Source organism: Gavialis gangeticus, unplaced genomic scaffold, assembly GCF_001723915.1.
Source record: "Gavialis gangeticus isolate Ggan-Ray unplaced genomic scaffold, GavGan_comp1, whole genome shotgun sequence".
Taxonomy (NCBI): Eukaryota; Metazoa; Chordata; order Crocodylia; family Gavialidae; genus Gavialis; species Gavialis gangeticus.
The window spans coordinates 27,559,174-27,573,566 of NW_017729022.1; the positions used below are offsets into that span (position 1 = coordinate 27,559,174).

General features: G+C 42.0%; 1 protein-coding gene across 4 annotated transcripts in view; it reads left to right on the forward strand.

Annotated features, from left to right (window-relative positions):
• Window positions 1–14,393, forward strand: part of CNOT2 (CCR4-NOT transcription complex subunit 2) — a 158,725-nt gene that overhangs the window by 125,628 nt on the left and 18,704 nt on the right. For 3 of the 4 annotated variants that reach the window (XM_019514721.1, XM_019514722.1, XM_019514724.1), the window contains 4 exons: window positions 1,346–1,405; window positions 6,148–6,272; window positions 7,832–7,952; window positions 8,066–8,222. In XM_019514721.1, the coding sequence (XP_019370266.1) occupies window positions 1,346–1,405; window positions 6,148–6,272; window positions 7,832–7,952; window positions 8,066–8,222 (463 nt within the window). The remainder of the gene's footprint in view (window positions 1–1,345; window positions 1,406–6,147; window positions 6,273–7,831; window positions 7,953–8,065; window positions 8,223–14,393) is intronic. The other variant, XM_019514723.1, reaches the window with a different exon arrangement.

Sequence of the window (14,393 nt, forward strand, 5' to 3'; positions counted from 1 at the left end):
TAAAAAAAAAAAAAAAAAAAAAAAAAAAAGTGAGAGAAGGCAGCAAGAAAGCATCAGACATGCATTAGTAACATGGTCATGAGTGAAAGGTGTAAGTCTGCTTTTGGGTAAAGTGTGTGCTTGAAAGAGGCTTGGAAGTGCAAGCTTGAAGGAACTATGAACAAAATTGCTTTGTGTTTGTTTGATTCCTGGTATGCTCGGGAAACAGAACTTTGTGTGTTCTTTTAATAGTGTTTCTTTGCAGTCTTTTCTCTTTACAATTTCTCCTTCTAATGGAAGCAACCTGCAACACCTGCAGTTTGGTTAATTTTGTGGTCAGAGAAGAGTGAGAGTCTGAGCTGGTGCTCCTTTTAATCCATAATGAACCAAATGATGGCGTTACATGCAGAAATCGGAAATGTTCAGAAAAAATTAAAGGAAGACCTAAGGCAAGAGCTGCAGACCTTTTCAAAAAGGAATTAAAGCAACATAAAGAACCTTCCCAAATCGGACTGAACGATGACAGGAAAGCAAAGATGTAATCTCTGTTAAAACAGTAGTTTTAAAGTATTTGGATAGATTGAAAAGTCCAAGTGTATCACTTCCAGTCTGGTATGGAAAGAGAGATTAATGAAGTAACCAGCAATCTGACTACCATGGACCACATCTCACATAAAGAGGTACAGTTGACCAACACAGAACCCAATAACAGAAATGAGCTGCAGCAAGGTCTTAAGGAGTTCACAATCAGCTCTGGAAGGAAATCAAAGCATTTCAGACTCCCTTGATAATCAGTCAATCTGGATGAAGAATAAGATCAGCCAGAAAATTTATTTTCTTGCTTTAGGGCAGCAGTTGTATTGTTCCAACTCAGGTAATATAAGAACCCATTATGTCTTAGAAAAATTCCTTGGAAAGACTGTTTGGCTTAGTTCAACAACAAAGTCAAGTTGAATAGCTGTAAAGAAGACAGGAAAAAAAGGGGTGGGGGGAGTTCCTAGCAACCAACTTGAGGTCTATTTTGGTGATGGAGAATTTGCCCTCAAGAAAAGAAATGTAACCTGGATCTATTACACACCCTTGATATGCATTTTGGAGCCAACCGTCAATCTGAACTGGCCAAGGGCATGGCTAAAAGCTAGAAGAAAGAAGAGTTTATACTTCAGCTGCCACAGGACCTGCCAAGTTTTTGATCCTGTTCTACTCAAATACCAATGAGGGCTTCCAGGGAAAATGACAATGTGCTAATTTTTAATTACTCAGGTGGGCTTGGACTTGCAGATCAAGATGAGTTACAGGAAGCCAAAGGCACTCTGAGAGGCTGTGGAATTTACCACAGAGCTTGAATATTATTTCCTTGTTGCAGTGCACCAGAAGAGGAAGCAGCTGCTAGTGAGAAAGATGGAAGCTGATTGCCAAGATCCCTGTAAGTACAGCTCTGTGCCCAATATGTATAATGAAAAAGGGGCTTCTATTCTGGTTCATAACATTTTTGAATGATTAGAAAAAGTGGTAAATTCAGTTGGTAAAATAAGGGCAATTAACATTAAATGGGGGAAGGGTAAAAAATTGCCCACACTAAAAGATTGTTCTAAACATAAGGCTGGCCAGGACAGAGCGTCACAAGTGTCTATTAAAGTTTTTTCGCCCAGTTTTCCCCAATCCCTTTGTCCCAAATCTTCAACCTTGCAGTTCAGACTTATACATACAATTTAAAAGCAGCAATACATATATACATATATATAACAGTAATAAAAGGAGGTTGGCCAATGGCAACAGTTATGAAAATGTGGTCCATGGACCACTGGTGGCCTGCAGAGCCATGGTTAGTTTACATATCACATATGCATACCTTTTTATTTTGTTTTCAGTTGAAGTTTGATAGCGACAGTGTGAGATGGCCTGTGAGAGTGATGAACTGAGCAGGAATGGTAGACAAGCTAGTTCTAACTTAAGTGATTAAACCAAGCATACTAAAAAGGCCAGGGAATAGGGAATACAAATTTGGACTAATTAATTGTTTTGAAATGGGGATGGTGTCTGAGGAGTGCGCTTGCTTCCAAAAACTGGGTTTGAAATTGGATCTCTGGAATGTGAGTAACCAAGCTGGTGAATGAATAAATAAATCGGTTTAATTTAATTTAATTCAAATTGAGCAGGAGTGCTGTCAAACACATTCAGTCTGTGGAAATTCCCTCTAAAGAAATTTGTGGGTTGCAGTGAACAAATTGTTCTGCCTCCAAAGACAGAAACTATTTTAGTAGTTATATTATAGAAACTTTCCTGTAAAGAAAGATGGTGAATAATTAAAACATTTTTGAGATCTAGGATCTTGCGGGAGTGCTAGGTGCCAAAGCTTTTCTGGACCCAAAGCAAGAATAGATCCCTATTAATCTGTTGAATATTTCTGATAGGCAAAGGATAGTTAGAAAAGAAACCATGGCTGTAAAATGTGATCCAGAGGATAAAGTAAAGGCTGGTATCAAAATTACAAGGGGAGTTAGTCAAGTTGAGCTACCAGAGGTTTTAGTGGATTGTCTCACCTGTAGTCCTGCCTATGGGAAACATAGCAGCATTAGATTCTTTGTGGACTGTAATTAGGGAAAGGCTTGCCTGCACTGCTGTAGCCGTGCTGGCATGTCTGTGTTGACAAAGACACCTACTTCTGCTGTAGTTAGGCACAGCATATGCAGATCTTGAAGTGTTTCTGCCAGTGTTAGCTACAACATTCTTTTCCTTCTTTATATCCCAAATGACATGACCTAAGCAAACTAAAGCACTCCTTTGATAGCATAACTGTCTTCACACCATGGATCTTTATACTCCCTAGCCCATACAGATATTCTGACAAAACATTAGTGTAGACTGAGCCTAAATTTAAGTCACTTTAAAGAATTCTTATTCGTAACCTGGGATGCTGTAGCAGGTGAAGTCTGGAACTTAAGTGTGACCCCTGGGAAGTGGATTAGAAGTGGGGGGAGTTGGAGACTGTCTTACTGTAGGACCAAGCTGGTGGCAGTTTTGAAGTGATTGATTTTTGGCTTGTGCATTTCACTTGCCATATTGAGGCCAGGGGTAGACAGTGTTGCACTGTATGACTGTCTTGGCCTATTCATTATGCCTAGACGATATCCTGTTGCATGGTACAACCTTTGAACAAAAACCAATACATTTAATCTTAAGGCTACCAAACTGTATTTGAATCCCCCAAAATGCAAGCTCCTGAATATGGTAATTTTATTTCAGGTGCACAAAGGTGACAAGGGAATTTCCACGGACAAAAAGTAAATTGGAGCTGTGCAGAATTGGCCAACTCCCTAGCCACTCATGTGCAGCCTTTTTTAGGATTCTCTTCCTACTATAGGAAGTTTGTGGGTTGTCAGTATTGCAAAACCATTGCATAGCTTGGGTGAGAGGGCAACCATTTCAGGTGTCAGCAGAGTGTGATATGCAGCTTTTTCAGACTCTTGTGACTGCTCCTGTTTTAGCCTACCTGTGTTTCAAAACCCCTTTCATAATGGACACAGATGCAAGTGCTTGCAGTTTGGAGGTGTTATTGACACACTAACATACAGGCCTTAAGGAGGAGGTGGCTTTTGCAGCAAAAGTCTTCTGGAGAGAAATGATTGTACCATCCAAAAGGAACTCCTGGCAGTGGTTAAATCTATAGAACATTTTTACTGCTGCATGGAAGGAAATTTGTAGTCGAGGCAGGCATTGCATCCCTGTAGTGGCTCTTTAGACTCAGGAATCCGGTGGGAAAACTTGCCAGGTGGTTGGGAGGAAAAATTGAAGTGCTATGATTTTAAATTACATGAAGGCCTGGCTATAAGAATGGTAAAGGTGTGAGGCCTTTTGCAGATGGCCTATTGAAAGACTAATCATAAATACTACCTTAAGCAGTAAACCAAGGAATTGACTGCTTGAAGGAATACATGTGCTCCAAAAGATACGGCTGTGTTCTCTCCATAATTTGTAGGAAGGTATTCCTAATACATGCCCACAGACAGTAGATGAAGTGTTTATAAGAGCAGACTCCAAAGTAACAAAAGTTTGCTGAAATTCAGTTGGCAATATGCATTTTGACTGCAGTATGCTTTCAAAATGCCATCATAAAAGCTTCCTAATTGTTGTGATGAAGTTTACATGAAATTCTTGTGTAGGTATGTACCAAATACACTGGAAAAAATGGAGGTTGTGCAGTGTCACGAGTTTAAAAATGCTTGACGCCTTTAGTGTTGTAAAAACCTTATCTTGCACAGGAGGGCATTTGTTGTTGTTGAAATGAAATGCAGGCAGGAAATTTTCTTTTGTGTTGTAAAGAAAGTCCCTTCTAATCCGTGTATAAATTAATATGTTATAGAGGCCCTAATGGAGCCCTTAATATTCTTCCTAAAACCGACCAGTAATCCATACTTGCTAACAATGGACCATTTCACAAACTGTCCTGAAGTGCCTATAGTAGGAAACCAAGATAATGCAACAGGAACATGTGTTCTGGTTACAGAAACCATTCACTGGATTCGAAGTCATAAATCTGTTACATGCAAGTTGAGGAGAAAACCTTAAATCCAGTGTTTCAGCAGGCTTTTTGAGATGGTGGGAATCTATAAAACCTATGCCCCTGAGCATACCCCCACAGTGTTAAGAAATGATAGTATCAAGGTTTAGCTTGCTACCTCTTGTAGAGAAGTGTATCCTAGACCTTTTTTGCAGGGTTTTTTTTTTTTTTCCTTTTCTGTCTGCAGTGGGTTGGCTGTGATCAGTGGCATGGGTTAGGCATAACCACTTTATGGTAGCTGTAAGTACCTGTAACTGTGTGGTACAGTTTTTATGGAACCAGGTGCTAAAACAACAGTAGCATCCATCCCAGACAGGCACATATCACTACACAAAACAAAGACACATGGCAAGTCGCATGTGGGTAGATGATAATCACGGGTATTGTTTTATTAGGGCTTGTATGTCAGGGAAAGAAAAACAGAAGGGACCAGAAGAGCTTAGAGAGGCAGCAAGAAGTACCAGGCAGAGCCACAGATGTAATACTGGTAGCATGATTTCAATGAAAAAGCTGAGAGAGTGCACTTCTGCATTAAGGACAAGCTGAAGGAGCCTTGAAACTGAACAAAGACGCTTTCTCTTGTTTTGATTCCTGCTGGGTACAGATAAATGCAAGACTCCTTCGATTTCTCCTCATAACAGAAGCAACCTGCAACACCTTAAAATTTGACTAACTGCTTGGGTGAAAAAATAGTAATAGTCAAGACAACAGTATTCACTCAACATAGTTCCCTTCTGTGAATTTAGGAAGTAGACCTTGACATCGGACCACTAGAAAGGCATCAGTAATGTAATTTTTGTTCATGTGCTCACATTAATCTCTGAAAAAATGAGCTCTAGGCTTCCCTCTATCCGCACTTAATGTGATGAAGCCCTGATTGCTGGGGGGGTTCTGTGCATCTGAGCTAGGATGGCAGCCTCTGGAGTATTCTTTTGTTGGGATAATAGCAAATGCTGCTCTCCGATCTTGGATTCCATGTTCAGTGGCAATGGCCTACTTTTTAGAAATTGGGGTCAGAGCAGAGTTGCAGGCTAAGCACTTACAATTTTTCTGCTATACAAGTCATTGGCAACTATAACTAGTGATGTTCTATTGCAAAAGACATACAAGTATTTTGTAAAACATAATCTGACCTTTGTTCAGAAAATCTTTACAGTACTAAAGAAAAGAGATCTATACCTTTTACAGCCATAACACTTTCTTCCCTTCATCAATCTTATTTTATTATTATTATTATTATTAAAAATAATTTTGATAATCTTCAGAAGAGTTTGTTTGTTTGTTCAAATGGGCAAGAGAGTGGTGGTGGTGATAAAATGAGTTTTAATCCAGAGTGTAAATGTAGTGAAATTAAGCTGTTCTGGATAAGAATTGAGCCCCAAATCTTTCTCGGATTTTTTTTTCTTAGGAGCATTTTTAGTTGGGATTGTATTTGGTGAACAGCCAATTGCTCTCTTGTTGTTATTTTCTGTTCTTTTTATATTTTCTTTCAGTTCTATATTTATGGTACACTTCATTCCTTACTTATAATGCAAAAAAGTGTAACCAAATGGCAGAAAAATATTTTTATGGTAATATTAATGTAACCGGCTTAATTTTGATTGTAGTTGGAATGGTAACAAAACCAGCAAGTGAGCAATCCCAGGACTTCTCGATACACAATGAGGATTTTCCAGCATTACCAGGCTCCAGCTATAAAGATCCAACATCAAGTAACGATGACAGTAAATCTGTAAGTAAATATAAAAACATATTTTCCTTCAGTGGTAATTTTTTTTGGCAACTTAGTTTAAAATTGGTAATATACCAATGGAGTTACACTACTGCTTTATCATGACAAATTTAGGAGTCAATAAATGGAAAACTCTTCTGGGCAGTCAGTTCATAGCTGGTATGGAGCCTTTCACCTCCTGTGTGGATCTGTGGTGATGCAAATTACCTTGAATAGCTTTCCATCTGTTGACTCCTTCGTGAAATCCTATGAAATATGAACTTTCATTTCTACCTAGGAGAACTTTTACAATCTTTTTTCCAATGTCTGATGAAAGGTTTGTGCCGGAAAGCTTGCAATTAAAGATTTTTCTTTTCTTTTCTTTTCTTTTTTTTATTTTTTTATTTTTTTTTTGCAAAAATCTTGTTGGTCTAATAAAAGATGATATCTCTACTACAAGTCCTGATTTGCCTTTTCCTCTAGACCAATACGGCCACAACCTGGATACCTATCCCCATGTTATCAGCATTTTCTATTGTTTAGCTTAACTGGCTCCTGGCTTTGCATGCTGGCTGCTGTGGATCCACTTCTGAGGCCTCTACTATATCATATAGGGAACCTAAATGTCTAACTCAATCTGTGGTTTCTTCTCTGGGGGCCAGGTGTCTAAAAGTAAGAAGAGGCACAATGCTGAGTATTTCAAGCAGTATCATTTGATCTAACCCTGATCTCTTAAGGACAGTTTTGTGTCAAGATTATATATCTGTGATATAGAAATAATAGGTAATGGTTATGGAAGATCAATTTGTGTCAGTTTGTGGCAGTACAGGGTGTTCATTTATACAACTTGCTTGGCAGATGTTGCGTTTATATGTCTGTCTTAAAGGGTGCAAGCATGTCAAGTGTTTTGCTTGCTTCTGTAATTGGGTCTGGTTGTTATCCCAGAGTGTCAGTTTCTGTACCTCAGAAGGGCATTTTTTGAGGACAGATTGTTGGCAAGGAATTGGAAGTCTTACAAGTTCCTTCTGTGCCCATGTTTAGGAACTCCAGTAGCTTGAATTTAAGTAATGTTCTGCTCCCAATGTTTATTCTTTCCTTTTATTATTAAATGTTAGGCCATATATTTGGATGAAGTTTTATTTGGGCAGGGGGATAAATGTCCAGAAACAGCACTTTTTAGATTTATAAGTTTTGCAAAAGTAATAAGTAACCCATTGTGCCAGAGTCCCAAATGGTTTACATGTTGTTAAGGCGTAAAGCCTGAGAAGTTGAGGGCATCCGTGTCTTGGTATATTTGTACATGAAGGAAATATTAAACACAAGTGCGACATCATAGTTTAAGATCAGTAAACCAACATTTCCCTCCCACCACCAAAATTTAGAGATGAAGAACCTTGTAGTGTGGTATTTTATTTAATTTCTGTAGGGATATGATCAGGCTTCAGCTTCGTAACATGTATAATCCTGTTGATAACTGTATAGAGCACTTGTTTCAGACATCCCACTTATACCAGTTTTTCCATGTTGGGTTTATGTTTTCTGCTTTATGCTAACCTGCACAAAATATTCTTCCTTAATAGAATTTGAATACATCAGGCAAAACATCATCTAGTGCAGATGGACCCAAATTCCCTGGAGATAAAAGTTCAACAACGCAAAACAACAACCAGCAGAAAAAAGGGATCCAGGTGTTACCTGATGGTATGTATGCCTTGTTAATTTTCCTTCCATTTTTTTAAAGTCCTTCTGCAAATCCATTCACAAGATTCTTCTATTTCATGAAAGAAGAGAATGAATTTATTGGTCTTTCCCAGGTCGGGTTACCAACATTCCTCAAGGGATGGTGACGGACCAGTTTGGAATGATTGGATTGTTAACATTCATCAGGGCAGCAGAGACCGACCCAGGAATGGTACATCTTGCATTAGGAAGTGATTTAACAACACTAGGTCTCAATCTCAACTCTCCTGAGTAAGTTTCTTTTTGGTACTATTGTCAATTTTGTCTTTATTATGCAGCTGTTTGTAATAATGTTTTTTTTTCAACTTATGCAAATTTAATTTTGCAAAATATCTTGCAGTTTTTATATTTGAAAAGGCAGTGACAGTAAAATAAAACCTTCGTTGACAAACAAAATGTGCTGGAGGGCACAATGAGATCTTGTTTTGCATGGTTTCAATAAACCTGGAGGCTTTCCTTATTCCATTAACTTATTAAGATTTTCTTTAGGGAAATAGCAGTGTGCTGTTAATTTCATACATTAGTTATTTTTAAAGTCCTTGAGGATATATATACATTTAACAAACAGTTTTTGTTGTAAATTAAACTTGCATTTTAATAACCAGGCAGGTGTATTGTTAGCTGTATTGCACCAAATGTAACCTTAAATAGGTAGCGGTGTAGGTTCAGAGTAAACTTCTGGTAAGTTAGTTGTTGTCTGTTCTCCATGGAGTCAATTGTGATCTCTGGCATGCCAAAGGAGAAGAGTAAATGATGTAAAGAGCCTCTTTATGTCACTGTATGGGCTGCTCATCAGCAGAGCCTGAGAGGGGGAAATGGGCTATGACTTTCCCTTTCATGTGTATGGGTGAGAAGTGACAGAACCTTGCCTCTACCCTCTAACACAGCAACTTTACTGTATAGCATAGAAGGCCATTTGTGCCAGTTTGGAGCAATAGGAAAAAAGGAACTTTGGACGTTACCTCGCTTCTGGGATAGTGCAACAACACTCTATCCTTTACTTGGACTGGATTGTAGAACTAGCAGCCAGGTCAGTATCTTGTGAGTTAGACGGGAAAGACATGGGACACCTAACTGTCTTGCTTAACTTGACATATAACATATTAAAAATAGAAAATAATCTAAAAGGCACTGGATGCATCTCATGCACATAAGAATCTTGCTGATCTTCACACTTCTCAGAATGGTAAATGTAAAGAGGAAAATTGTGGAATCGGCATTTACTACACATGAGTAGTACTAGACTGAGGTGTAATCTTTATATTCACTAGCTCTTTTATGTGGTGCACTGATTTTGCATTTAATTTAGATTATCTCAGTAGGTTTATTTCCGAGACTTGCGTAATATTTTGCTAGGGTTAGGTGGCAGGGAAGTTGAGGGATCTTGCTATGGTTCCAGAGGCATGAGTTCAAGCCCAGTTCTGTACTGCTGCTGCAGGTTCCCACACTTAACCCAGTTGCACATGGGTACTTGGCCAGTCAGACTGGAGATTCCAAGGGCACTCAGACATGTTATTAACCACATCACTCCCTAGCGTGCTTTGAATCTGCCCTCCCGAGGTACCATCTGGCTCAGGTGGACCTTTTGCTTTCTTACTCAATAAAGCCCATTTCAGCGAGGATTTTAAAATCAGTTTTTTCTTGATACTCTTGACATACTGAATAGTAGTCATGGTTTAGAAAAGAAATTGTCCTAAAAGACAATTATCCTAAAGGACAATGAAGCAGTTCTTCAAATACATTTTAAAACTCAAAGGCTAGTACCAAAGCTAAGCTAAGCTAGTACCAAAGTTGGTCTAAGGGGGTGACTCCACTCATGTCTCTCAGGCCCTCTGCAGAAGAGCTGAACATTGGAAGTTGACTGACTTCCCCCCACCCCACCTTGATAGGACTTCTTGATCAAGGGAGGGCCCTCAGCTTCTTTTGTAGAGGCCATGTGAACCACCTGTTAGATGGCAGGTGGAACTAAAGCCTAGCCAAAGGTATACATGTTGAGGCAGTTGTAAGAGTGTTCTGTTCAAGCTCAGAGCAGCCCAGTGTGAAGTGAGTGCACCCTAGGACAGTGAGATGACCAGGTGAAAAGGATTTTGGCTGAGAGGAGGGAGAACATAAAGGGTATAAGCCTTAATGCTGTTGAGGGAAAAAAATCAAACCCTATAGATAGAACTACCCCATAAACAAAAGGAAGAGGACAAGAAGCTGTTGGGGCAGGCAGTGGGACGGGGAGACTGGGAAGGGAGTGGGAGCAGAAAAGCCAAAAAGTTAAACAGAATGCAGGTCCAGCCATCTGTATGATTATCTTCCCCAAGAAGAAGTGGCATATGTTTGCACATAGTGCTAGGAGCTCCTGGCAGTTCAGCACTAAGAACAGTCTCTGCAGTCTCTGCAGACCAGAGTGGTTGAATTGGAGCCCTTGAATGAGGTGGAGAGGTATGCATATGAGACCTTTTTGGACATAGTAGGTCAGTCTCCAGTGGTGCCGGTAAGGATGAAAGTTGCAGGATACGAGACAGCAAGTTGAAGAATGAGAGAGAAGATCTCATTGCTGGAAACCAATCTGTAGCCAAAGTCCTAATATTCTCTTGCCCACAAAATATCCCTTTGGGGAGAGGACCTCAGCTTATAGGAGGAAGATGGTATTAGTAGCATGGAATTTGGTTATTAAAAATGTAACTAATTTTATCTGATGTTTGGGAGGATGGCTTGGAGATTTGCCTATTTGGTGCAAAATGTAGCAACTTCACAAGACTCCTAGGTTGGCTTGTTAGAAGTGCTTTAGTTATGATGCATATTACCATTAGTGGCATAAAATGTAAGAGAAGTTTTGGAGGCTAAACTCAGGCTGGTAGGGAGAAGACCAAGATCTAAGACTCCGCAGTAGTCTTTTCTGCAAAACTTCCAATTCCATGCGTCTCCCTAGAGAGAGAGGCAGAGCTGCAGTTTTATAATATGTGGATGAGGAGATGGTATAGAGCAGTGGTCTCCAGTCCCTTTTAAGTAGATCACCATTGGCATTTAAAAGCAACCTAAGATCTACTGTGTGCTGCTGCCACTGGTCCTCCCCACTCCCCCCCTTGCCCAGCAGGTAAGTCTGTGAGGAGGGGAAGGCGGGGGGAGGGGCGCAGATCCAGACAGAGGGAGAAAAATTATTTGGGGGTGTGCCTCCCCAGAAGGTAAGTCCCACACAGCTGGGGCCCCACTCAATTTAACCTTGCTCCTGCCTCCTGCGGCACAGTCCCTCACTACAGTGGACCTTGGTCTAGCCCCTGCCCCTTCCCTCCCCAATGGACTGACATGCTGGCCTGGGGTGCACGTGTGCATGCACACAGGCACTCAGCCCCCCACCCCAGCTTCAGAGGCTCCGAGATCTACGGGTGGATCAAGATCCACTAGTTGGTGACCACTGGTATAGAAAGAAGTTTAGGGTTTTTAGGAACTAGGTGAGGCTTATGAAGGAGGGATGGGCTCTTCTTAAACCAAAAGGGTACCAGAGTGCTGGTACATAACATCAAAGAAGGTGATAGAGTAGCCTTTAAACTGAAAGCTGTAGGAAAGATGACCAGTGCGGATGATGATCAGTCCATCTCTGCATTAAAAAGTCATAAAAACTCTTAAGCCTTCCAAAAAGGGTAGGAAAGCGGAATGAATAGGGAACATGGAAGACTTGGAGGAGCAGCCAACTAAACAGGGCATGTAAAAATAAGGCAGCAAGGATAAAAAGTAGAAGTACTTGTATACCAGTGCCATAAAGAACTGAGATGTAGGACCTAGAGAACTAGAGATGCACATGCATACGCTGTACACTGATTGTTACTACTCATCTAAGAGATCTGGGAGCTGTTGTATGTAGTTCTCTGAAAACATCAGCCCCCCAGTGTTCAGCAGCTGTCAAAAAGACCAATAGAACAGTAGGAATTATTGATAAGGGGATTGAAAACAAAATAGAAAATATTTAATATGTCTATAAATTAATGGTACCCCCCACACTATGAATACTGAATCTTTTGCCTCCTTACATTCTGCAACCTCAAAAAAGATACAGAAGTACAGTAGTAGTAGAAAAAGTAGGGGGAGAGACAATGGGAGATATCAGGGACATGGAAAGGCTTCCATATGAGGAGAGACTAGGACTTTTCAGTTTAGAAGAGACAGCTGATGGATTGATATGATGGAGGTCTGTAAATAATGAATAATGTGGTGAAAGTAAGAGATGTTAAAAAAAATACTAGGACTAGGGACCATCCAATGAGATCATTAGGGATCAATTTTAAAACAAACATAAGGAAGTTACTTTACACAGTGTGTAATAAGTATCTGGACATCATTGCCACAAGAAGTTGTAGAAGCTGATGTGATAACAATTTAATCAGGCTCAAAAGAGGATTAGATAGATTCATGTGGAAGAGTTCATTGGTGAGTATTAAACACAATAGTAAGGCTCTAACCTTCAAATTAGGACTTCTTAGACCTCCAAATGCTGGAAGTTGTAAGGCAATGATTCTCAGTTAGTGTTGTAGCACCCTGGGGTGCCACAACAGCCTTTAAAGTGAGAGGAGACCAGTGCAGGCCCTACCCGTTCCCTCTGTTCCCTGCAGTGCAGGCTTTCCCCTGCTGGCTGCTCTTCCTCCTTCCTGGCCCTCTTCAGGCAGGTAAGCACTGTAAGAAATTTAGTTTTTGCAATGTGGTGCTGCTCAATTTGCAAAAATTATAGATAAGTGCCTCTAGTCTAAAAAGCTGGAGAACCACTACTGTTAAGGGAAGAAGGCAGATCAGTCTGTGTAGGGGTGGGCAAAATATGGCCCCGTGGGACTCTTAAAAAAATTTAGAAAATCAATATTTCTCTGCCCTTGGTTTCTGTCAAAAATGACAGAAACCAAGGGCAGTAGGACCCAGGGGAAGCCCAGTGGGCTCCCACAACAGCAGGGCCTACCCAGCCCCAGCCCCACAGCCTGGGTCCACGTGGCTGCCCTGTGCTGGAACCACAGGTAAGGGGGAAGTGAAGGGGGGGAAGGGCAGGGAAGGAGCCCAGGGAAAAGCTGAGGGGGGGGAGTGGCCCCTCGCCTGCCTGGCGCCCTGTGCTGCAGCCGCTCGCAGCCCACCAGGGGCTGCCTGTGCCTGCTCCAGAGAGCCCCACACAGGCTGCGTACAGCTGCAGCAGGGAGCACCAGCCACAGGGAGGGGCCGCCCCTCCCCCCCATGTGCTCAGCTTTTCCCTAGGCTCCTTACCTGCGTAGAGGAAAGCGGCCCTTCCCCTCCCTGTGGCTGGCGCTCCCTGCTGCAGCCACTTGCAGCCCATGTGGGGCTGTCTGGAGCAGGCACAGGTAGCCCCTGGCAGGCTGTGAGTGGCTGCAGCGTGGGGCGCCGGCCACAGGGTGGGCAAGGGGCCACTTCCCCCCTCGTGCTCAGCATCACCTTGTAATCCAGCCCCACTGCCAGCCTGGGTCCCACGCCAGCTCCAGTCTCACCCATTGGGGCTGCATATGGAGACGGCAGCTGCAGCCCCTCCACTTGCCACACTGGGCAGTGTTTGCCACCGCCTTCTCTGGGCTGCCCAGCGTGCGAGCTCCAGGCAGGCAGCAGCAGCCAACACTGCCCAGCATGGCATGTGGGGGGACCACAGCCCCTGGCACCGCTGCACACAGCCCCGACGGGCGAGCCCAGAACCAGAGTGGGACCCAGGCTGGTAGCAGGGGCAGGTTACAAGCTAGTGCTGAGCACAGGGAAAAGCGGCCCCTCACTTGCCCCATGGCCATGCCCCGTACTGTATCCGCCTGCAGCCCATGTGGGGCTGCCTGTGCCAGCTCAGGACAGCCCCGCGTGTGCTGCGAGCGACTGCAGCAGGGAGTGCCGGCCATAGGGTGGGCAAGGGGCCGCTTTTCTCAGGGCTACCCACGTGGCCAAAACTGGGTAAGCAGCCCTCCATCCGAAATAATTGCCTGCCCCTGGTGTAGACCCTGCTGCTTCTGTGAAATGTGGGCTAGATAGACTTGACCTAGTAAGACTTATGTTCTTGGCAGTGATGTACACAATTGGAGGCATATAGGTATGTTGTGTACATTTCTGACCAAAATTATGAACATGCACATTTATTCAAGACCATTCTTTTTCTTGTTGGTTGGTTGGTTTTTAGTGGAGAATTGTTACATGTTTTGTCATCTTTTATGTATATTGTTCACCTGATAACATTTGACCCAGATATTTGTGCTGCAGTAGCTGGCTTTAGTTTAAATACAGGAAAAAGGTTTACTAAATGATTGTACTTCCCCTGAAGTAAAGGCTTTATTTTTACCCACTGTGTCAAACATCATCACTTTGCTTTCATAAATGCTACATGAATAGTTAAATACATTTCAGACATAGAAAACTCAACCTTTCTGCCTTATGGAGTACTTGCAGTATGGT